Raw genomic sequence first — 26,751 nt, forward strand, 5'->3', positions numbered from 1 at the left:
AATATGTCTTTGGTTGATGAGTGCCAAGAGAGCAAAGAAGGGACGAGATTGTCAAAGCGTTAAAACACGCCAACGCCAGGGAACGGCTGGCATCGTCCGGGCGTTAAAACACGCCCGCGCCAGTCAAAGAGTTAAGTAGGTACAGTTACAGATTAAATGTAGCTTCAAGATGAAGTAGGCAGACTAAACATTAGAGGACTGTATTCACAATGCATTCTTATATTAAATATTATTGGTACAATTAAATACTTCTGCATTATAATAAGACTTTCTATTTTTGTTAAAAAAAATACTTTTAACTGCTTCACAATGCTGGCAACTATGCTAATAGCTAGACCATACAGTGTCAAATGATGCAATGATGGATGAACTGAAGGGTATCTGGAAGGAAGTATATTCATTCATTCATGGAGCTGAGGCCTTATTGAGAAGCCGCCAATTGCGCAGCTACTGAAGAACTTCTCTGCATTTTATGGAACCTGAAGGTTCATTACCATGTTCACAAGAGCCTTCCACTGGTCCCTATCCCGAGCCACATCAATCAAATCCATACCATCCCATCCTATCTCTCTAAGATCCATTTTATTATTGTCCACCCACCTATGCCCTGGTCTTCCCACTGGTCTCTTTCCATCTGGCTTTCTCACCAATGTCCTCTATGCAGTCCTCTTCTCTCTCATTTGTGCTACATGCCCTGTCCATCTCATCCTCCTTGACTTGATCATTCTAATTATACTTGGAGAAGAGTACAAGTTATGAAGTTCCTCTTTTCGATCCAAATATTCTCCTCAGCACACTGTTCTCAAACACCGCCAGTCTATGTTCCTCCCTCAAAGTCAGAGACCAAGTTTCATACCCATACAGAACCACAGGCAAAATTATAGTTTTGAATATTCTAATTTTTATGTTTCTAGACAGCAGACGAGAAGACAAAAGGTTCTGGACTGAATGGTAGCAAGCATTACCTGAATTCATTCTCCTTGTAATTTCCTCCTGAATCAGGTTTTGACTGATTATAGTCGTTCCCAAATATCCGAATTGCGTCACATTTTCAAAACATCTGTTACCTATCTTTATGTCATGATTTTGCTCCGCATTCTGGTGACAAGACAGTGACATATGCTTAGTTTTCTCTGTGTTTACTTCTATCTCAACTGGAAGGAAGTATAATCATGGCATAATCAAGGAACCACACAAGCATTATTCTGATGGGACTGAGGAAACCACAAGAGCAATGATTCAAACCAAGCACCAAGTCAAGAGCATTACACTGTGACAACCAACTCAATTCGAAGGTAATTATATAATATATAGATCCTACAAAGACATGAAAAGTATGGAGTGAAAATAAAACAGTTTTATTTAAAGACTTGGTTCAGCCATGGCAAAAAAAAAACCTATAAACTGTTCCGAAATATTTGGGACAAGACACTTCAGTGACTGCTCACAACTATAGCTATACTGATTGTGTAGAAGAGTAAATAAAACAAAAATTGAAAACTATATTCCACTGGAGTTCACAAATTTTCAAAATGAATTCATTAGAATTTTGGACACCTGAATTGGATGGAATATTACTTACACAGATCTATTATGGCAAAGCTAATGTAACTGGAGAAATTTATTTTTTTACTCACTTATTAGACAAGCATAAAACTGGCTGTACTACTATAATTACTTAGGAATACTATAGTTATCAATTTCATACATAATTTTATTAAGCAAAAAAAAATTAAGATTAACAGAGAGGATTTTGATATAACAGATCAACTAGAGAACAGATAACTTTTCCACTTGTTTGTCTCTAATGCAATATAATGTAAATTAACAAACATATTACACACTACAGAGCATGGACACCACAATATGAAAGTAACCAGAGCAAAGTGTGGGCATACGTTCTCAAACAATGACAATATATTGACACACAAGCTGATGCAGTGCGGGGGTTTGCCTGAGGATGGCCTTATAGGGCCAAAACCTGTCACAACAGTAAAATAAAATGTGATTTTAATGACATTTTAGGAAATTTAAATGTGATTGTAATGATATTTTAAAATAAAAGTTTATGTCGCATTAGAGATGGAAACAAGCATTGAGTGATACATCGATGTAACAGGATGCTGGAATATAATGATCTGTATTAGTGAACAGATGATCTGCATTTTTCAGACACTGAAAATAAAATGGGAGTACAGCTGGACAATACATCAGATATTTACAGACATCAAGATGGCCTAAGACATTCTCACTGAAGTTAGTATACCTGTAAAACCACTGAGGTTAATTAAAATTTATTTAAACAACATTTGTAGTAAACTGTGCTAGAATATTACGGTAATGAAGTCTTCATGGGTAAACACTTCTATGACACATTATCTATTCAGGATGGTTTATCACCATTTCTTTTCTGCACCAATAGGAAGGTCATCCAGCCTTCTATCCAGTGGGTACCCCGGGTTCTTTCCCCAGGGATTAAACTGGGCCAAGAAACTACTTAACTCTGTCTACAGCCAAAAGTTAAGAAAGAATGGAACTATAACTCCACAAGAAGACCAAGCCTCTTGGTGGGCAGTAGTGGCAATTCATTACCTTCTTCTACAGAGGTTAAAGAAAATATGAAGGGATTGGAACTGACTGCAACACATCAGCTTCTGGATCTATAATCACCTTCCTCAGCTGCAAGATTTAGGCCTTTTGGCCTATTCATCTTCGGGTTAGAGGAATTGAACTTTCCATCGCTTTGGTGGCTGATATCTCTCCTTCTTCTTACTTCAGGATGATTTTTTTTATTGCTAGTGGGGTGGGACTAAGTCCCTTGTACTGCGGCCACTTCTAGCCTATTGTACCAGCCCAAGATGATAGGTGAGGGTGATTGTGGAGCAATTGGTGGAATGAAGATTGGCGGGGGAGACCGAAGTACTCAGAGAAAAACTGTCCCAGCGCCACTTTGTCCACCACAAATCCCACTTGACCAGACCCGGAATCGAACCCGGGCCGCTGCAGTGGTAAGCCAGCTTGAGCTATGGTGCGGCCTACTTTAGGATGATAGTAAAAACTTCTGAGGTATTTGATTATATGACATCCCTGAAATACAATCTAAATACTTCTGTTGTTATTCTTTACTTTATCATCATCATCATCTACTTCAAGTTAGGCTTTTATTAGCCTGCTTGGTCTCCAAGATTAGCTTCCCACAATCTTCTCAGTCCATCTGGTTGGTAATTCTTGACTTTCTACACCAGCCCATTCTTAAAATGTGATGCCAACACTTTTTCTTTGGAGTCTCAAGTCTTCTGCTTTTGCTCCTATGTTAAATATCTTCAGTTCTTGTGTAATATCTATGCTTCGTTACTGTTTACTCCTCTATAGCCTGCCAGTGATATTACAAATCTCATTTCAGAGGATTTAATCTGTTGAATCTATAATGATGTTACTTTATTTATTTCGTGCATTTCATGCAAAAACTGCATAAAGATAATTTTCTTGCATGCTTTTAGTACTACAGCATGAACTTAGATTTCCAAATGTTCCTTGCCCCATCATTACGGTGCAATTCTTAAAAAGCTTATAAATTAAATCTCATAACAGTAAAAAAATAAATAAAATTGTGACAGGACACCTGAAAACTGGAACAGTGAGTCAGAAAAGCACTCTGGAGATGTCCACTGCTAAACAACGGCTATGTAAACATGTTCTTGGGGCAACCAATACACTTGACGAACTGCTGGAGGCACCACTGGCTATTAAATCTTCCCCAAGTTTTTGAAAGAGGACAAAAAAAGACCTTTAATGGTTTCGCCGGGCCAATACAAAATTTGGCTGTGCTGACGAAGCCCAGCAGCAATTTACCCAACTGACCAACACAGTAGCAGGGATGAGAGAGAAAAGTATGTTCATAGGTCCCGTGAAGTCTGAAACCAAGAAAGACTGTGCTGGTGAAGGCCAGTGGCAAATTAACAGACCAGACCAGAGTTGCAGAGTCCCTCAGGGAAAGGCCAGCAGCAAATTACTGCTGTTTTGAGTAGTTACAGAAAACACAATACTCCCTCTCATCAAAGAGGAAGTCCCACTTCAAACCACATAATCTGTCTTGAAAAGAACAAAAATCTGATCCTGGGTCCTGACGGTGATCAAACTCAAGGATGACTGTGCTGGCAAAGATAAGCAGAAAATTACCATACCACACCGGAGTTGTCAGTAGAGGGTAGTCAAAAATAGCAGTCAGACACCTCCTCTTTTTGAAGACTAGGCCCAATTTCAAGACACATAAATAGTTCTGGATTGAACATAAACATGGTGAGGGGTCCAGACAGGCCCCAAAACCAAGATCAACTGTGCTGGCTAAGGCCAGCAGAAAATTTCTCCTCTGCTCATTGTTGTTCATTCAGGACACGATTTCTTCAGCATGGAGGCAGCAGACAGAATCCCTCTTGTTAGAAGCTGCTACCAAAAAACACATATATGAAGACATAGCAAAATGAAAGACTTGGAACGTGATGTAGATATTTACAGATTGAGCAGAATAGTGAACAGTGTTGTAATTATTTGTAGATATGAACAATAAGCATCCAATAAATTCAATAATCAATCTGAACTGTTCAGTAACCTAGATGTGACAATATCAGTACCGTGTAAACCAGAGTATGAAGAGTTTCAACTCTGTCTGAATCAGAAACAATTTCTGTAAACACTTTTCAGTAACAATGAGTTTTATTATGCATTTCATTATTATTAATATTTCTCTTTCTGTGCAATAATATTTCCTAGGTGCACAATCCGTGTCCAACACAGTGAAACCAGATGCATGCCAATGCCAGACTATGAGACTATTAAGATCTGAAGCTTTCTTGGCAGTTAAAACTACTGAAATCCTTTGGGGTATCAACCATGTCAACTGAGAACCTGTTGCAGTTCTTTTCACAGCACTTTCACAAACAGACCTACTCTTCATCAGACAGACCCTCAAAATGACATTCGCAGCAGCTCATTCTATGATGAAAGGAGATAGAGTCATCATGCTATCCCCCCTTACCTCTGTAACAATCTACTCCTATATGGAATCTTTCGAACTGCATGTCATATGCTTTGGCAGCCAAGCAGACAGCACAATGATACAGACATGTGGACATTTGTTGTATGAACATCAGGGTCTCCTTCACCATCTCAACGGCATCTACCCTAACATAAACTTAATTACAGAATTGGAACAGAACATGGCACTTCCTTTCTTAGATGTCCTGGTGAGCAGAACAGTGGGCAGCTTGCAGGACCTGTCTCTAACTTCACACAAAGTCAAAATGCCACCCATCATAGAAACAGGAGGTACTGAATTGATGCTGAACCTTGCTAACACAGTAATTCTTTGTACAGAGTCCTGTGGGAATCATGACCATATCTTACTATCTCAAGACTCTTGAGTCATGTCATCCTGTAGGCTGGTAGAGTAAACTGCTGCTGGTCTGCACCAGCAGTCATTCTTAGTTCCAAGTCCTGCAGGACTCAAGATCATATTGCACTGTCTCACAGCTCTGAGTTGTGAAAGGACATTCATCATGCTATCCTGACAGCCTGACTTACACTCCCCCACCCATAAGAGGCCATGGAGAACCACAGTGTTGTTGTGAGATGTTGAGACTTTCACATTTTCTAGACAATCAGCTCAGAGATGGTGGTGAGGTCAGCCTTATGCATTGGCCAACCTTTATCCTATGGAAGATTGACCTTAGGGCTGGAGTGCGGTTGGAAGGATTAAGTCACCGACTTCTAATTTGCTACCAGCCCTAGCCAGCACAGTGATTATTGGTTCCCAGCTCTGTGGGACTCATGGACATATTTTACTGCCTGACAGTTCTGGGAGCCTTTAGGCTTCTTCATCTCCATGCCATGCCATGCCATCCTGGTCCCACTGGTAATCCCCATAAAACTTTGGGAAGGGTCACAAAGGAAACACCGCCTTCAGCAGTTCCTTTATTGTTGTGTGCATGTCTGTTGCCATGGGAAACAGTTTACTGACACGTTGTCAAGCAATGGACAGCTCTGGCTTCACTATTCTGGCTTTTGGGTGTCATGTCAAAATACTGTCACATGCCTACTGAGGGCCGGAATCGTGAAGACAGAAGAGATGGCTTTTAGTTGGAAATTGCTCTGTAAACACATCTGTTGCTCAGTGGATGTCACATGACTGGCTGCACTTACACACAACAATGGAAGAACTATTGGAAGTGGTGTTTTCTGTGCAGTCAGGTGCTGCAAGAAAGGTTGTTTTTTGTGTGATCTGTCCCAAGGCTATACCATGAGGGCCAACAGGACACCAGACCTGTGATAGCAGATTTAGTTGAGTTCAGAGGCTGGCAGTCTGAGACAGTTGCCCCCTGGTGGAGATGCAGGAGTTCCCATCATTGGAAGCACTGCATAGAAACATCAAGAGTTGTGAGAAGGCGCCAGCCAATGAGAACTGGAGCTGTAGAACACAGAAGCTGAGGAATCCATGGCTTTGGGAACACTTACCCGGTGACAATTAGGGAAGACAGAGAAGAGTGAGAAGACTTGGTGCATGATGTAGAGAAAGAGAGAGAGAGTGTGTGTGTGTGAATCAGTGAAAGTACTATATTTACTTGCAATTATGAGAGTCAAGGAACTTGAGATGGTGGTTAGGGAGTGCAACTCATAAGCCATAAGGGCATGGCAAATAGCCCTTGTTAGAAGACTATGACCAGGCGATGCCCAGTTGAGATGTGACACAGCCACCTGGTAGTAAGAACAGAAACCGTTGAACATGGAAGCCATTACCAGACAACTGGCAAAGACACAAGAGACTGAGAAGACTTAGTGCATGCTGTATTGATTTGTCATGTCTGTAGATCCATGAAACTCTTATAGCTAACCGTGGTTATGAGTTTCAAGAGTTCAATAAATCCAATTACCAATCCCAACCTTGTATCTAGTCACTTATCACATAACAGTAAGGTAAAGGTAAAGTTGTCCTTGTGCTCTATGAATTGAGCACTACGCCATGAAGGCATACAGGGGAGTGGATGTACAGATCCACATTTTCTTGACCTCGGCACTAGCTGGAGGTGAGTGGTCAGCTTCAGGCCCTGGCTGCTTTACCCCCCAGGAAAAAGAACCCCAAGTACCCATTTGATAGGTTGGGTTAGCCCCAGAGCTGGACTCGATGATTTAAAGAGAAAATTCTTGAGTCTACTGGGACTCAAACTCCGACCCCTCAGTCATCCAGCCCATAGGCAGTCTCTATACCAACTATGCTACCCCAGTACTATTACTTACTCTGTACCCAATCAACAATGATCTTCGCTGAATACATAACTAAAAGGCACAGAAGATTAATTTCTGTCACTTAATGCAACTTTATGTGAAACCAAATTTCTACGGCACATTGTCAGAATATGAAGTACTCTAATAGACTGGATACTAAATCATGCAGAAGTGCCTGTCTCTTTAGAATTATTCCCAATATCTAGACTGTCTTCTGAGTTGTGGTACTGCGCTGCCTTTTAGATGGATAACACATTTTGGAGGAAGGCCCCTCTTAAAATTACAATGTGTTGTGAGTAAATTACAAGACAACATTAACATTCCTCTCACTATGAGGTGACCTAGTGAAAAAAAAATGTAATTTCTTCCACTTTTTTGTACACATCACAAAACAAAACATGTTCACGTTACTACAAAACTGCAGAGTTCTGTTCACATTCTTACTCTCAGTATGTTTCCTCTGTTTCTTGTGGCACCTTTGACAGGCAGAAGGATTTTGTGGTCAACAAACTTTGGATAACACTGCTCTATTTCATTACCTTCCATTCATACAAATGGGTAGACAGAATGTGAAAGTATTATCAATTTTACTGAAAATAAAACATCACAAGTTCTTCAGACAACAGTTTAAACTTGTACAGGAACATTTTAAATTTGTGTAGAAAAATTATACATCATCAATAAAACTGATCACTCATCACATGAAGTTAGGAAAGTTTTAACAGCGCAAAACAAAAACGATTTTTTATTTTATTTTTATTAAAAAGGTAAAGTTGTCCCTGTGCTTAATTAGTTAAGACCTATGCCATTAGGACATACAAGGGAGTGGAGGTATAGCACCACATTTTTTGGCCTCAGTGGATGGAAATCAGTGGTCAGCTTCAGAGCCCTGTCAACTCACCCCCAGGGAAAGAGCCTCCCGTACCCATTGGATAAGAGACTGGGTGAGCCCCAGAGTCGGTCTAGACACTGCCAGTAACTAAACCTGTCATGCAGCCTCTAGCCCACCATTATGCTGACTGACCTATCCCGACTCTTTTCTATTTTGATTACTTAAAGGAAACTGAAACAATCTGTACTGAACAGAAATTCACATAATCAAGACTACTGAACAAAACTAATTTAAATTACTACCCATAAACAATTTAGGAATGCCATTTGGGGGGAAACTGATACTGAATTCTACTATGCCTTTATGATATTTTCTTTGGAAGAGGTTTAAAGAAAGTAATAGAAATATTTTTTTACCTGTCAGATGCAGCATATTCAGTTGTGATTACTTTTGGCAATGGATTCACTCCCTGTGCTTCCAGCTGTGCCACATAGAACTCCTCCTCTTTACTTGTAGTACCCACAACTATTACCAGGTTACCAGGGTCACAGTACACCTTCAGAAGATTAAGGAAGACTGCCTCAATTCCTAGACCCCTGCACGCCAAAATAAAAGTGTGGTACTATAGATGAAAGAATACTGTAAAACTAAAATTCACTGCAATTCCACAGTTTATGGAATGCAACACTAGGGGGTTCTGTATGCTTACCATATCATAGATATCAATTCTGCATAAACACAGCTTTCAATTCATTGCATCTACACTATTTTCACATGTGTTTGCTAGAAACCTGAGTTATTCCAAACACACAAAAATTTCCCCTCTAACAATCCTTGTATTTTCAATTTTCTTCACTCCTCCTCCTTGTTAGTGTTCTATTCCATTCACTTTGTACAGTAATTTCTTGGTTATTATCTAGAATCTGTGCTTGTGCAATGAATGAGGGGCAAAGGACAACAGGAAGGGTCTGAACAATGAAAGAAAAACTGATAAATGTGAGACTCAGAGCCTCACACTTAAATGAAATGACATTTTGCTGACTATATGGAACACTGGCCACTTTAAATATGATGACAGCCAGATCCATGAGGATAAACTCCATGGAGCAGAGTCCTTTACAAGACAATGTCATATTTGCTCAGCTAATCAAGAATTTCAAAACATTACATGGAACTCAAAGGTTCATTACTACATTCACAACAGGCCATCATTGGTCCTCGTCTTCAGACAGATTAATCCAGTCCACACACACACCTTATTCCATCAATATCCATTTTAATATTATTCTCCCACCACAAATGTCTTCTGGTATCTTCCCTTCAGGTTTTGCCATTACAATTCTGTATGCATTTCTCATCTTGCCCAGTGCCAGCACAAGCAGACATAACTAATTGCAATGCAGTGTTATATGAAATTGAGTACAAAAATAAATTACACACCTTGTTGGAGTCATTCACAAATCTCTGTGTAAGGACCCTACAGTTACTGTTGAGGAAATTCCAGAAACTTGAAGGATGAAAGGTTTCTTCCTAATGCCCTTAAATGCAAACTGACTCCATATAACAAAAACAAACCCGCATTTATATGGCCTTCTGAATGTACACCCCCCCAAAAAAAAAAACAGCCACTTAAGACCAACAACGAATCCAATTAGCTCTCCTGGATAGGTTTCTCTGAAGTTACCAAGCCCTCTGGTCAGTAAGTCAGAATCATTTCCCAAAAATTCAGACCACTTTATATACTTGCTGAAAGGTGCAAATCTTCAATGACTAACTATCCCAATCAGCTCTCATGATGTTAGTCTGCACCAATTGATGAATTATTACAAGTAATCAGTAATAAGCTCCACAATGATGATACATTTTTGGAACGATCAAGTCTGCCAATAGAAGCCATCACAGAATTACTGGAAGTTTGTCTGTGGACCACCTATTTTCAGCTGAATGAGAAGTTCTTTTTGCAACAAACAAATGGTACAGCTGCATCCAGTTGTTAGCAACAGTTCTATGAAGCGTTTTTGAAGAACTGGCTCTGAATATGGCAAAATTTAAACCACTGTTATGGCTTCAATATGTGAATAATATAATTCTGGTCTGGTTACACAGCTGACAGATTAAACAGTTTCTTCACCCTCATCTGTAATACAGTTTACCATGGAAGCAAATTCAAGCAGCATAGTTCTTTTTCTGGATGTTCTGGCCACCAAAGTTTACAGAAAACCAATCCCATATTAACCCTAAATTTAAGTTAGTTCCCAGTTATCCACCCCATTTCCAAAGAGGAAGTGTACACACCCTACCCTATGCCAGCAACAGCCTCATGAAACCAATAATCTCAAACATGAGATTCTAAATCAATCAACTTGGTTCTAGACAAAACTGGGTAAGTCATCACATAAAAATTGAGAATAAGTCTCTCAAAATTCAAAGAGACTGGGTAATCATTCTAACATTAGGATTACCTTCTAAACTAAACACACCCTTACAAATTCATTTCTGAGAACTGGACCAGAAGTGCACCTTCCACAAACACCAAACTGCATTATAATACCTTGCATGATCAGTTAGGTTGGTGAAAGGGGGGGAAGGTTAGGCATGTGGATCGAAGAATACAGACATAACCTAAAAGAGGGTATAAAACTCCACTAGCCCAGCATGCATATGAAGGTCACAGGACACGCTGGGATGAAGCAATACTTCTGCCAACTGAAACAAATACCAGGTACAGAAATTACAAGGAGTCAACTCAGGTGGCATTTATGACAACTGGTTAGCCAACCCAGGAACATGGATTCCACTCACCAAGTTACAAAGCGATCTAGTTGAACCTGGTTTCCTCTGTTTCCATTCCTTTGTGTCACAGGTAGGTCCCAGCTTACTTCATGAATGACACTTGCAATAGGCAAGTTCATTATATATAATTATGGACTTATGTTACTGCTTTTGTTTCATGGGTTTAATTTTGATTTTGTGGTTGGTCTTAGTTTTATGTCTTCAGGAGTATTGTCATAATTGCTATTGTAATTTACCCAGAACACTGAGTTATGTCTTAGAATTGGACAATGAACAAAATCCTGATCCGCAGTTCTCCCTTTTAAAGAAATCATTCCAAGTAGTTCTTTGACACTGAAATCTTCAAAAACCATCTGAATAAAACTAGTAACTGGGCTGTCTCTCTGATGTCTGTAGATTCATCCAGTTGGAGGGAGAAAGCAACACAACTGGAAACATCTTTCAACAACTGTGCAGTTATGTTCCCACACATCATTTCTCTTCGCCACACAGTGGTGTTTCTTGATAATTGAAGATCTTGAATAGTAGCTATGATCTCGTTCTTATTTTTAAATCCTTCAAAAAGATTATCAGCTATTTGAGGAAAACACTATTTTACAAATTCCCCTTCAGTGAAAGGTTTGCATTTTTTAATGATCAGATTGCGTATTTTCCATTCAAAATCTGAATATAATCATATTATATTACAAGTAAATTTACATTTTTTTCAAGTATAATTTCCTTATAGGCCTATGAGATGGACCAAAAATCGTCCCACGATCAACCGGTCGATCGTGATCGATGCGTTGGACAAGCCTATGATATGGAATGTGATGTGTTGCAACATTCATCTTGCTTCAGAACAGTTTATGTCTGGTTATCACTTAGCCACTGTGGTGTTAGGTTGTCTAGTCTACCACTGCACTGTCTCCTTGATTAAAAGACTTGAAACTGCAAGCATAGAACTCATTACTTGCTTTCCACAGCACACACTGTTTCTCTGCATGAAAGTTGTATGCTGCTTCTAGCTCACAACAAGACTCAACCAAAATGTGCAATTCACAAATTCTGCAACACTTTTATCCAGGCATACTCATTCTGGAAACACCATGTCAGCAGTGCAAGTTGGATAGTCTGAAAACATCCTACAAGCTGATGGAGGGGGGACTGTAAACTCGAGAAACATCCAGAGGGAGGTGCACGAATATGCCATCTCAAGCTTTGGCCAAGCAACAGCACAAAACAATTTTGCACATTGTGAATCAGGTTACAATGTCACCCACAAGTCTGCTCTGGTAAATGATACATTTATACATTGCTACATAGCCAAAGCAGCTGAAACATTCAACATTTAACAGTACAATAAATCCACATCACTACTATCAAACGTAACAAAATTAACTCGAGGGCTAAGCATATTAAATAATTTTGACATTAAATGCGATAACAGATTAGGAACTGTTAACAGTCACAGTTATATGTTAAATGAGGATTCACATGTTAACATTATAAATAGTATTACACTGGCACAAGTAGCAAGGCTGTACTAAATGCTTCAAAGTGTATACCTGTACTGACAGTGTAATGCCTGCGTCAATATAAGATCAATACTTTTTGATGTAGGATGGTATGACATGAAAACTGAAATGAATGGCTTACCAACAGAAATGTACAAGAAGTCAAAATCATGGGTTCATACGATAAATACTAATAAACATATTGTGCACGGAATTATATTAAGGACAGATGTGAACTTTGGCCAGCATAGCCCAAAGGAAAGTGGGTGTAAGGGAGGGGGGAGTAAAACTTAAACCAGTTAAGTGGTTATGATGTCCACAGATGTCATGTGGTACTGTATATTGTAGTGGTCATGACATCTATAGATGTCATACGTTTCTAACTATCCCACTGTACATACTATAAGGCCAGTCAGCAATGGAAACTTGTATGTTGTACTTGCAAGATGTTCCAGCTACTTCAGAGTGTGACAGGAAGTAGCTGATTCTTTGACGGCTGTTCTGGGTTCGAATACTTTCGACTAAACATTATGGCAAGTCCTAACAAGATGTGTGTGAGGAGGTGTTTTATGAACTCTTACAAGAGAATGAATACATTGATATTTCACAGAGTGGATATAGTAGTGATAGTGAAATAAATGTGAAAATTTTATTAGGTGGTGAACAAAATGCCAGCTCTGATGAAGCAGAAAATGTCAGTGACAGCAGTAGCATGCAACATAATTTATGGACAAATTCAGCTGCTGAGTGACCACATTTTTTAATTATTGGCAAGCCTGGCATAAATGTTGATTTATAACTGCTGGTAATCTCCTGGAACATTTTCCATTGCTTTTTATGCCAAATACCGTGTAAGTAATGGCCAGAGAAACAAACTGATATGCCCAAAATTTTTAGAAAACACACCTTATCTAAAACTAAAATCTATGACCCATCACTGGGCTGGTATTGAAAACTACATAATTCTAAAGTATTCACAGTATCTGCCACTTGAGTTCGTGTTTCCAGTGGTATAACCGTTTTAATGATTATTTCATAGTCCACAAAAGATAACGATTTTGCAGTGATGTTTGGAAGAACAGTTCAGCTCATTCATCCAAACTACCATTGAGCTTGCCCACATGGCAATAAGAAACTTTGTTTATCAATAAGGGACCCACACTGTCACAATAAGCCAAGATGGGAGTGCATGTTTTTACAAGACAGACTTGTCAGTGGATTACTATAATTGTGTTTCATCTATAAAAAACATACACTGGTCGAGACCATGTATACTGAATGTGAATGTTTCAGGCATATGTATGAGATCACGTAGTCTGAGTGGATGTGAAAGTCAGTGGCAACAGTGGCGGATTTTTTAAATAAAGCCCAAAGTGCAGAATTTTACTATTATAAGTACATATTATACTAAGTATATTATATATAAACTTTAATGTAATGGCTACAGAAATGAAAATATAGGTATGAGAAGACTGATAATTGGTCTTTTGGAGGCTTTTTGTTCCATAATTTCATGACACAAGATTGAGATATTGCATTTTAAAAAGGAAGCAAAAATTATAAACTGAAATGCTGCAGTGACAAATCTAAATGTCCAGGGGAATTTAATGTGCCACTGCGGGAGAGAAAAGAACATGGAAAGGAACCACTTGACTGGTTAATATATTGTGACATGAAAGTCAGAAGAGACACCTTTTGCTAGGTAATGGCTCCCAGAAATGGGTATTCATCTGCTTCCAAGCTGACGTCATTGACGGCTGGCTACCATCTCACGACTAATTCTCAAATGCAACTCATGACTACCTAGCCACAACTGTTTGCTCTCTAGCTTGTCCAGCTGTCCTCATTACATAAGCCTGGCATGGACCACATACAAAACACTGTTTGCCACAGCTCCTGTATTGTTGTGTGTGACTCTCTGCTGCATAAATGATTTGATAGCCGTTGCCTAGCTGTGAACTCATTCACTGCTAGGTAACAGGTTGATAACACACGTCCATTGCCATGGATTTGAAGGCAACAATAGAAGAACTGTTGGAAACAATGTTTTATGTGTTGTCCATCACAAGACTATATAACTGGACATGGACAAAACCTCAGCTGTCTGACAGTAACAAAAATCTGGTCTTAGGACTCAGATAGGGTTTTACATCAAGACTGACTGGTCATTTGACTCTTAGTCATAACATGACTTCGACCCTGACTTGAAGTTAGGCATTGAGAGGGCTCTTGAGTCAAGAGTCAAGAGGCCCCTGAAGGCTCCCAGAGCTATCAGACAGTAAAATTAGGCCATAACACAGAACCAAAAATCACTGTGCTGGTGAGGGTTGCTCAGTTGGTCTGTCACTCAGTAAGTCAGAAGCTGCAAGCCAGCCACCATCCAGCAAGGACATGAGCATAAATGCCGAAGGATCCCGTTATTAGCAGCCATAACCTAGCAACACACAATTAAGTCTACAACCTAGCAAGAGACTGAGACTTTATGTATGCTACAGTGATTTGTAAAATGTGTAGATTAGTGCGAGTGTCATAATCTTTTCAGTTATGAGTTATAAGCATTCAATAAATCCAATTATCAATCCAAAACCCATATCTAATTACAAACATGTGACAATATACAAGGTGCAACAATTTAATTTCCAGAATTGCTCCGTGAAAGCAAAATATGCTTACCTGTGCATTAGCAGCTGCTGTCACCTTAGAAATACTCTCCTTGTGAAGCTATGAAAATCATGAGATGATGGTGCCACTGCTAGAAATGCTGCCGAAATACTTCGCAGTGAAGTCACATTGTGCTGGATGTCAGGAATGTCAGCAAATCTTTGACCCTTTAGGGCACTTTTTAATTTTGGAAGGAGCCAAAAATCACAGGGGGTTAAGTCAAGTCAATAAGATGGATGGTCCATTTTTGTAATGGATTTCTTAGTCAGAAACTCATGAATTCTTAACGCATCATGCGCAGGGGCAGTGTCACATTAGAAAATCCATTTGTCAGGCCAAAGTTCGGGTCTTTTCCTCCGAACAGATTCCCATAGCCTCATCAGCACTTCCAAATAACACTGCTGATTCACCATTTGTCCTTGCGCAGTGAATTCATAGTGAACTATCTCCTTGTGATCAAAGAACCACACAAGCATGGTCTTGAACTGTGAGTGAGACATGTTTTTTTTTTTGGCCAAGAAAATTTCTATGTTTTCCACTGCATGCTCTTGAGTTTTGTTTCTGGGTCATATTGAAAACACCATGTTTCATCTCCAGTAATGACACTATCAAATATCTCTGCATTGTGTGAAAGATCAGATGAAATGTGAAGTTGATGCTGTTTCTGGTCATCTGTCAAGATTACAGACACCATCTTTGCAAGAATTTTTCTCATTCCCAAATCTCCCCTAATAATCTGTCACTCTGTTTCCCTATTCATATTCAGTTCTTCTGCTGTTGGTTTTACACTAAATCTTCAACCTGACCGCACCAAGGTTCGCTCTCCGTCCACATTTGCATCTGTCCTTTGTGTTTTTAGCTACCAACTTCTTGGGTCACCTTGCACATATTCTCAACCTTCCTTGACCTACCTATGCCATTCAAAACACTTGATTTCTTTATAGCGTATTCACCATAAGCCACTGTTAATAGGGCTAACGTTTCACTAACACTTTCACCAATCTTCACACAAAACTTGATGTTTATCCACTGCTCCAGATTCTTGTCACTCATTTTTCCACCAACAGTATACAACTGACACGCACTACTTCTTCTGATGCTTGGGAATGAACAACTCATTTGGTCTGCGGCTCATGTAAACGCAAGCTGGAACATGTCCAAACATGCTTGGGTACATGAGTTTTCCTGACTCAACAACAAAGTGACACATTGCGGCCCTTCCGGTAATTAAATTGTCACACCTTATAATACAGTCTATATCCCTCTAGAAACATACTGCAATTATGTTCTATGAAAAGTGAGAAGGAATATGAAAATGTTTGCTCTAATATTAAAATTCCATTGTGACTCATATAATTCAATGGGAATAAGTAGAAATGGAAACTGGACAATTAGGCACAACAACATATACAGTAGGAGACACAAGTAGCTATTGAACTCTACCAAGGAAAATTCATCTTACTTTTCAGTAGTCTATGTAAATAACATATTCTAATTTAACCATTTCATAGTTGCATGTTAAATAGGTATAAAACTTTGCTAAAATGTTCAATTATTACTTTTAAAGGAGAACATCCAGTGACTTTTAAAATTCCTCAGAAGAATGGCCCTTCAGTAATTAGAAATCATGACAATATTCATTTTTGATCTGAACCTTTCATCATCTATACCGCAAAATAATGCAGATCCCCCTTGAAGCTAAAAGAGCGCAGGAGAATCTTACAGCATACTTTTGCTCTACAGGAAAATATAAATGTTCTTCACAGCATTTTAACATGGAAATATATGAACATTAGTTTGATTAATTTATACTGTCTCTGTTTAATGCATCAGAGCATATTTTGTGAGCTGTTTAAAGCTTAATTCTGTATTTACAGGTTCTTTCTAAAAATATCTTTTGGTTTTGCCTGCATTTAATTGCCTAACATAGGAAGTATCATCTAAAAAAGATCCTCCAGTTTCAACTGCATATAATTACCTAACAACATATGAAATATCAGAATATTTGGAGTTCCTGAGTTCAGCAGCCTTGGGAGACTATCACCTAACCGCATTTTCAGTACATGCCCCATCAGCGTGAATGACTATCTGCAGCTGACCTTGGAAACTTCACAGAACTGCAGCTAGAGTTTGTTCACCGATGCTGATCACTGCTGCCAAATCTCTTGTTTAAGTCCTTCAACTATGTGTGGATTATTTTTGTAAACTGCATCTTTCAGAAAGGCCCATAAGAAATAATCACATGGGTTAAGTTCTGAATGGTAAGGTGCCAGAGCCAACTGTATCTAAACAGCTCAACAACTCTGCTAAAATGCTCAATGATCACACTGAAGACTACATTTGGAATGTGTGGCTGAGTTCCAGTCCCATGAAAAAAGTTTCTTTGAAACTGAAACCCATTCCCTGAAGAAAGTAAAGAAATTATTCTTCAAGGGCATGGAGATAATAATCAGAAGTCACAGTATAGACAAAAAGACTTGGCCCAAAAATATAATTTGTTGGCAGAGCAGAAACATACTAAGCATTTCTCTGGGTGTAATGGTGTCTCCAATATGTTAATAGGTGTTCACTGGCCTGCACAAACATTCCTATCAACAGCACCTTTCCTGCTATCAATCACACTCCAAGTTTTGTCAGACTTGTAGTGTATTGCAGACTTGTTTGGTTCTTTCCTGCACTCCGATTTCACTCAGGATTCATGCTGAATCTTCATAATGCTAGTAATCTTTTCACTAAAAACAAATGCAGTTCTACTGAGTATGCCATCTTGATCACCTGAGCTTCAAGATGTTACCACCAGTGGCAGTATATTCCACAAACACTACCGAACTCAGAGACACAAACTGCAGTGACATTTGCTTGGTAATATGCAATTAAAACTGGAGAGCCTTTTCAGGAAGTCCTGTAAGAGGCATACACTTACCATTATAAAATATATTATATTATCATTACCAATATCACTGTACTTCTACAGGGTATTTCTAAAAAGATGATCTAATTTTAAATGCATATAATTAGCTAACAAATATAAGTGCATTTGATATCTCTTGAATTCAGTAGTGTCGAGAGAATTTGACAGTCCTGGTTGCAACATTGTAAAGCAGCAATGATCCAGATGGCATACTCAACAGAACAGCATGTGTTTTAGTGAAAATATATTTATTTGCTAGTGTTATGATGATTTCGTGTTAGGTCTGAGTACAGAAAAGCATTCAGCAGGTCTGATATATTTATATATATATGTGAGAAATGCCTGATATCATGCTTGATCCATGCCCTTTTTCTTTCACTTTGAAACTCAATGCAGACTGCCCTAGCACTTATATTTTTAAGAATACATCCATCTAGAAAACCGATATTAACGGCTGTGGGGATTCGTTGCGCTATCACCCTCTATCTGCTAAAGTTGGCACTAACTTCGTCGAAAAGCAGTGATTGCTCGGTCGGTATAGTTCGCTTGTGGACTAAAGCCACAGTTTTTTTTTCATGATTGATGTGATTTACCAAAGTTTCACAGATATCAGCAGTCAAGCATTTAAACATTCATTAAGGAGGACAATTTAAGATGAATACTTACTTAGCAGCAACCAGAAGTCCATCTTCATGAAGCACATCCAGAAACATTTGATTCTCATATTCCAGCATTTCAGCAAAAGTATTTTGAATTTCTCTTTTATATTAAGGCTGAATATTTTTAACTGTTTACAAAAACATTCAATTTACAAACATACACAAGTCCTAAGTTACAACACACAAATGTATTTAGTGAAATATTCACACAACCCAAACTGGAAGTACCATTAACAGAAAGAAACGAAATATCCTTATATACTGTCACAAAAACACCACTTCCACCAAAATATCGAAGAAGGACCATATCAGATTCCAGATGAAAGACTCCTTCTCAGCATCCTGCCAAAAATAAATAAAAGATGTATAAATAAATAATAACAGCAGTAGTAGTAGTAGTAGTAGTAGTAGTAGTAGTAGTAGTAGCAGCAGCAGCAGTAGTACATGGTATTTTTTTAAACAAGAACACAATGTTAGAGTAACAGGCCCAGAGGGTTGTGAGACATCGAGGCTTCCACATTTTCTAGACAATTGGCTCATAAATGGCGGTGAGGTTGTCACCCTTGTGTGTCCACTGCCCTTTACCCCCAGGAAGATTCCTGGTATTTATTTCTGTTAGAGACTGGCTCAACCCCAAGTGTGGGGGCCAACCACCTCTGAGCATGACATGTTGCATCCTAGCCCTCAAATATATGCCATTATTAAGATTCCTAACATTGGGTTTTTGTTTAAAAATGAAATAAATTTTGTAGACAAATATCCTAAGATATTTACATTAAAGAGCAAACTGTTACTTTGTATAGAAGCATTTCACATTGTTATTATAGCCTAGGTATTTACAAATGAAAATTATTAAAATACGTAGTGATGAATATTTCCCTGATGTAAGTAATAACACAATAGTATTTGTATCACAGGAAGTAATGTGCAAAAGATCACTAAAGGTCACACTGCAAGGGCCAGCAGTTAGACCCACCCCATGTGTGTTACAGGAAGTATGAACTGCAGTAGATATGCCAATTACACTTTTCACATTTTTAAATGACTTCCTGTGTAGAGTGTGCAGGTGGGTCTGACATTTTAAGACCCCAGACATTGTGGCTGCATATAAATATTCTACTATGATAGCACTCAAGGTCGCGCCATAGCTAAAGCGGTTAGTCGCTGGCTTCCCACTGCGGCGGCCATGTCATGTCATGTTTTTCTTAGTTATCTTAAAACCAGGACGATGGGTAAAGTCCGAAAACCCAATATCTCTATGCATTATACACCATCATCAGAATCCTATAGTAACCAATCACCTTTATCCCTGTCTACTCATTGCTATTATAATGAAACAACTTCAACTCTTGAAAATACTTTTGTGCACACTAGTAGCCTTGAAATAATATTTATTTTCTAACTGGTTAGTTAAGAGTCAGTACTTAATAGTTACTGACAATCAATGAACAGACAACTTTACAAATTTAAATCATACCATTTCAGAACGTTTTAGTACAAGTGACAAAAATAACTGACTTTGTTATATTTTAGCGTCCTGTTGCACTGATTTAAGTTCATGATNGTTTTCAATAATTTCTTCTACACCTATATGCTACAGCCACATACTAACATCAACAAAAGCTGATAAAGGAAAATGGCAGCTGAGGCGTGTACAGCAGCTCAGTGCTTAGCCCCAACAGTTCACTGGCTCAGATCTTAATAGCACAAGGAAAAGCAGTCATCCAGAAAACAAGAAAAGGCCTTTTGGTTTTATGGGTTTTTTTTTTGCATAGGGCACTTATGAGAATCTCAAATATAAATGTAATTGTTACAAGTCTTCTAAACAAACATAATTATACAGGCTTGCTTGTAAGAACACGACCAAAAATAAATCTGCAGCAGACAACATACTGCATCTAAAGCTCCTGTGTGAACGTGGAGAAGCTATGTTCACAAGGACATGCAGATCACCAGGAACATAAGCACAGTCTCAAAGAGACTAGAAAAATCAAAACTGGCCCAACATGGTTATTAAGGTCACAGGGTAGACAAGAATGAAGTCAGGGATTTTGCAAACTGAAACCAACAGCACATGACATATCTGACACATCCCATCAGTCAACCTAGTATGGAAATACCTCCCATATGGATTCCCCTAACAGCAAAGAGACGAATAACTTACAGGGATGCCAGCAGAGTTTACTAGGCTCTTCATGCATATCTCTATGATCTGCATTTGGGGGTTATATTTTGTATGCTAGTGGTAGGTGGGCGTTGTACAGCATGCAAGTTTCAGTTTTCTTCTGCACCAGTGTTTCTGCATTATTTGTAAATTCTCTGAGTTTTAGGTCCTCATAGCAATTCCCACATTTTTACTGTCTGTTGTCTTGTTATACCCTGTTGACACAATATGATACCAGGTGTAGTTAACTGTCAGGTTGTCCAATGATTGAGATCAGCCCTTTCCAATGGACACAAGTGAGGAGGTGTCTTCCAGCCCTTTCACCTAAGGATGGAAATAGATCCAGTTTCCAAAATGCATTTTTCATAATGCAAGAAGATAGACAAAGTCCCGAAAGCAATCCTGAATATCTGCTCTGCTTCACACCCTTCATATCCAGTGGTAAGATCTTCCATGCATGAATAAAATACAGCATAATCCAACAGATTCAGTGCTAAGAACTTCAAAGCCTGCCATTCAATACACTCCTTCATCCATCTCATCCTCATAACGTAACATCCATCACAAAGCTTTCCTTCCATCTCCTTCTATCATCTAAGTGCAAATTATCAAACAAGTTCCACAGTCAAAATCCTGTATGCATTCTTGTCCTCAATATAGCTCCTACACAAACAATACTGGGTCACCTGTATAAAACACAATGTAACATCATACAGCCTTTGCATACAAACAACTAATAAAATGTCTTTCATGTAGTAGGCCATGCTTCAAATTTTGATCACATATGATCTCATAGTTGTGAAGAGAGATCTTGAATGAGTTCTATACACTCAGTATACTGCACAGTGCAAAAAAAGTTATTCCTAAAACATAGCAAAAGTGAGGAGCTCAATAGGTTTCAGTGAAATTCATATAGGTTGTGTACAACAGACCTATGTACGTGTATTTATCTGTATTTATTCAATCTGGTTGATTCATTACAAAGAAAAATCTTTCCAACAAACAATTCTTTAGAAGTGCTGGATTACACTAACATCTGAACGTCTCAAATCCACAGAATGGACACCAAATTCTTCACATAAAAATCCATCAGATTACCATGTTTGGAACAAACTTAAACAGTTAGTCCACAAAAGCCAGAGAGAACCGTTCTGATCCATGGAGTAACTGCAGCAAAAAAAACTTAAAATGTACAGTGACCGGTATCATAAGGTAATACCCATTCACCCATCAACCAATGGAAAAGACAGGTTCAAGTTCATTCCAATGAAAGAATTGGTGCAGACATTGCACATGCCACCTAGTATACCTTGAAAATGAAGCTATTACTCAGTAGACCATTCTTGGTTGCTGAACACCAAACAACAATGAAATCCATCTCACTGATAAAGCCAGTTTCAAGAAAATTCACATTTCAAGTTTCGGCCCCTAGCATGCATACTGTTATCTTCCTAAAGATGTTACTTATGCAGATCAGTTAGTTAGTTTTGTATACATGTGGGCTTAAACTTGGGAGAATGTTATTGGATAACATTTGTATAAGTCGATAACAGTGACACGCCTCAATAATTACTGAAGTCAGTTTTATCACCCTTCTTGTAAACTGGTGAAATAATAGACTCCTTCCATTGCACAGGCAATTCTTCCTTGTTCCAGATAGAACTAATGAGTTTCTTGACCTCAGACTGTAATGTTTCACCTCCTGTTTGAATTAGTTCTTCTGGCATTTGATAAGTACCTGGTGACTTATACCTTTTCAATTTTGCAACAGAAACTTGAACCTAAAATGGACTAGGCTTGGGTACTTATGGCTCAAATGTATATTTTCCATCTGCCCAACATCACTAACCCATATATTCATTCATTGGCTGAGGGACGTAATTCTTCCACCTATTCACAATGTTGTTGGAAGCTTCATGCAGATCACTGTTCTAATCCTTTACCTAGCTAGTTCTAGATTGGTAACCCTTCTTAAATTCATTTATTCCTCTATATAAGTCTCTAATGTCCTTGTGCATACATTCTGTAATGTACAAATGATTAAACAGAATTCAACATAAAACTATTACTCAGAGCAAAAGTCAGGAAGCACTTTGATTGGGGAGCAATCTTGCTTGTTTATCCTTAATGTAATAAGAATGTAAACAGGGGGATATAATGAATCAGATTCAACTCTATGGTTATTGTGTGCATTATTACTTTCTGTACAACAACCACCATTTCTCTCTTAATCACCCTTCAGCTAATTCACAACTGGAAACCTGGATCATCATTACTGTTATGATTATCACAATCCTTGTGGGTGTTACTAACAGAGCCATAACAATGTATTTGCAGAGGGACTGATTATGAATATTCTGGGATCTACAATCTGAGGGAAGGCTGCCACTTCCAACTGCAAACTGATGGAAGTGCCTTTCATAAAATGTGAAAGTTTCACAAGTACAGAAGCTCAAATTTGATATCCACCACTTGATGTACTGCTGAAAAGGGCAAAATGATTCTATAATCTTAAAAAAGTATTACCTCCATATTTGATCCAATGGATGATGAGTTCTACGCTTCCTTTTTGAACTCTTCTGTTGTGTATCACTTTTTTCTGGTTGCTAGAGATGAAAGAAAATGCAACCAACAATCAGACTGTACACAAATTTGCCAAATTTTAGTTGAGGTTTACCACAATATTTGCATATTGCCAACATTAATTGCGTGTTTTTACAAACAGATTCCATGCTGTGCTTTATTTCACTGCTCATGTGCATACACACACAGTTACAGTATGAAAATGAGTTTCATATTGTGACATGTTGCGCAATGGAGGACAAACCCTCCCTCCCCTAGCAGTGACATGGCAGCTATGGCCACGGTGACGTAGCCCCCCTGGGCTACGTGGCACTGCTTCCTACTGTGATGAGGCACGCAACGCACAGTGACATAACACAGCGTGAGACAACAGTGGTACCGATTACATAACAGGCAAGTGCTGCGACTATATAAGGGAAATACACAGCCGCCGCAGTCAGTCTAAAGCGTATCAGCCACCGAAGTCAGTTACAAGTTCTCAAGTTACGAGTTAGCCAGGCAGTCAACCTTTCAGTTGTAGTCTAGCATTTGCAGTGTAGTATTTGTGTTACTGCCAATGGCAGTAATTGTCAGATTGTAATTAGTGTGAATGTAAGAGCGAGTGGAATAAATTCGCTATAACCAACAAGGCGTGAAGTTATCTGTCACGTTATACACCCAACACGTGACAATTTGGTGTCAGAAGTGGGATCGAACTTACACACATGACCGTCAGAATTGGTATACAACCTTAAACATGCCTCAATCCAGGAAGAAGTATTGCATAAAAAAATGGAGGAGCAAGACTTTCAACTAATACTTGAAATGCTGGAAGAATTGGAGGCCAATAGGAGGAAAGACCATAAGGATTTCATGGCAAGATGGGAGGCTGACAGACAGGCGTGGCGAGAAGAGATTGCTGCAGAAAGAGAAGCCTTCCGAGCAGAAACGAGAGCCATCCAAGCAAGGACGGAAGCCATGCGACAAAATATGGGCACTAGCCACATAGAGATGGTGTCCGCATTTAAACTCGAAATAGAGGGAAAGACGATAGCCTGCCGAGAAACGACAAAGGCGTCTCAAGAAGAGGAAAAGCCGGCCTCAGTGAACACGAAACCCGCGGCGGCACAACAAGAAGAGGTCCCCATAGTGATACCGGTCGGAGAGACGATGGCCTGCCGAGAAACGGAGGCACGTCCAGAAGAAAAAGAGACGGCCTCAGTGAACAAGAAACCTGAGGGGGCAAAACAACGAGAGGTACCCGCAGAAGACGCCGAAGTAATGCCGGTCGGACAACCGAAGAAGAAGAGGCGCAGGGACCGACATCAGCGAAACATGAAGAATCCGACACGGGAAAGTCGCGGACCCCAGATGAAGTTGGCCGCCGCCTGCAGGAAGGTGTCCCGCCGTGCAACAGTGGCATGGCTCAAGAGAAACATCTTCAGGAAATATTTGACCGAAATTGTGAACAGCGGAAAGAAGTGCCCGCCATGGGAATGAAGATTACAGAGAATAGATGTTGGAAGTATCCTCAATGCAACACTGGCATAAAGGACAGAGGTCTGAAACTGCGACTACGAGTCAGCAACCAATTGAAGGACCCAACCAAGAATGCCATCAGAGGGTGTAGATCAGGACAGCGATCGCACCTAGGAGGGAGAAGTACTCAGACGACGACTTTCTACGGGATCGTCGGCAGGAAGATCGCGAAGCAAATAGCCGGATCTTCTGTCGGATTACGACAAAACAAGGAATGGACCTTATGGAGAGGTCGACCCCCTCCAAAGCGGAAAAAGAAACAACGGATCGGGGAGGAGCCGGTAACGTAGAAGTACCGACCTCCCGAGCAAGAGTGACTGTACGATGGATGAATGTAATACAACTGGATCTTCTGGCAAGTTAAAAGGGAACCACTCGAGACGAGCTTGGTCTTAAGAAGGGAGTGGTTGTAACGGCTGGAAAATAGTCAGGACACAAAGAAGATGCTGCAAGAACAGCCTCCAAAGACAAAGGCACGGCGGTGCAACGTTAGTCTATTCGGGACGAACAGCCTTAAGGAGGGAGCAGTGTGACATGTTGCGCAATGGAGGACAAACCCTCCCTCCCCTAGCAGTGACATGGCAGCTATGGCCACGGTGACGTAGCCCCCCTGGGCTACGTGGCACTGCTTCCTACTGTGATGAGGCACGCAACGCACAGTGACATAACACAGCGTGAGACAACAGTGGTACCGATTACATAACAGGCAAGTGCTGCGACTATATAAGGGAAATACACAGCCACCGCAGTCAGTCTAAAGCGTATCAGCCGCCGAAGTCAGTTACAAGTTCTCAAGTTACGAGTTAGCCAGGCAGTCAACCTTTCAGTTGTAGTCTAGCATTTCAGTGTAGTATTTGTGATACTGCCAATGGCAGTAATTGTCAGATTGTAATTAGTGTGAATGTAAGAGCGAGTGGAATAAATTCGCTATAACCAACAAGGCGTGAAGTTATCTGTCGCGTTATACACCCAACACGTGACAATATGTTCCAGTTCTGTACGGGCAGAGTCTGCTCATAAGTAATTCTTGATGACAGTCAACTTCCCACCTTATATGGAAACCAGTTCCAGTACCAAGTTAATAAAAGCCTGCGGTTGATCGCTATCCTCAACAAGATAAATCCAGCCCACACTGTCATCCTACTTCTTAAACATTCATTCTACAGTATTCTTCTCTCATCTATGTTACAATCTGAATTTAATGCATCATTTCCTTCCTAATGGTAAGAAACTTTTATTTTGCACTTTCTGAATTTACTTTGTTCTTATTTTATGCACTTTTTCACTGGTCTTGCCAAAAGCCCATAGAAGCAATGTTAAGTTTTAACTACTCTTCATGTTCCCTTGAATTTACATTTTTTCAAAGTTCTTACTTTCTTTTTTGTGCTCTGACACTGGAAATTAATCCAATTTTACGTTTACAAGGTGCTACCCAAAATCTGCCAAAATTCATCTGCCTAAGATTAACTGCTTAATCAATATTTTTATTTGCCTCAATCTCCTTCAAGATAGTCCTGCTCCGCATTAATACACTCATCCCAGTAGGATTTCCATAAACGGAAGCACTGCTGGAAGACATTTTGTGTCAGCATCTTTACCACATCCTGTGATTCAGCCTGGATCTCTTCAAAGCTCTCAACAGGTTACCCATTGAGCTTTAACCCGTTGCCGTGGTTCGTCGTGTATGTTTCGTCAGGGATTTAAATCGTCTGGGGGGGTTCGACGTGTATGTTTCGTTCAGCTGCACACCTATGTTATAACGCCCATAATAATTGATGGTTTTGCTGTAGATTGTTAGATTTTTCGCTGGCCTGTTGTCAGTAGAACAGAGTATAAATAAGACACGACTTTATCTG

General features: G+C 39.5%; 1 protein-coding gene across 1 annotated transcript in view; it reads right to left on the reverse strand.

The window, feature by feature from the left end:
• Positions 1-26,751, reverse strand: part of LOC111867352 (DNA repair endonuclease XPF) — a gene marked incomplete at its 3' end in the record, with an annotated part of 73,984 nt that overhangs the window by 25,047 nt on the left and 22,186 nt on the right. The window contains 2 exon segments of the mRNA XM_023857130.2: positions 8,527-8,706; positions 18,638-18,972. Of these exon segments, the coding sequence (XP_023712898.2) occupies positions 8,527-8,706; positions 18,638-18,705 (248 nt within the window).

The sequence above is a fragment of the Cryptotermes secundus genome, unplaced genomic scaffold, assembly GCF_002891405.2.
Source record: "Cryptotermes secundus unplaced genomic scaffold, Csec_1.0 scaffold65, whole genome shotgun sequence".
NCBI classification, from domain to species: Eukaryota; Metazoa; Arthropoda; class Insecta; order Blattodea; family Kalotermitidae; genus Cryptotermes; species Cryptotermes secundus.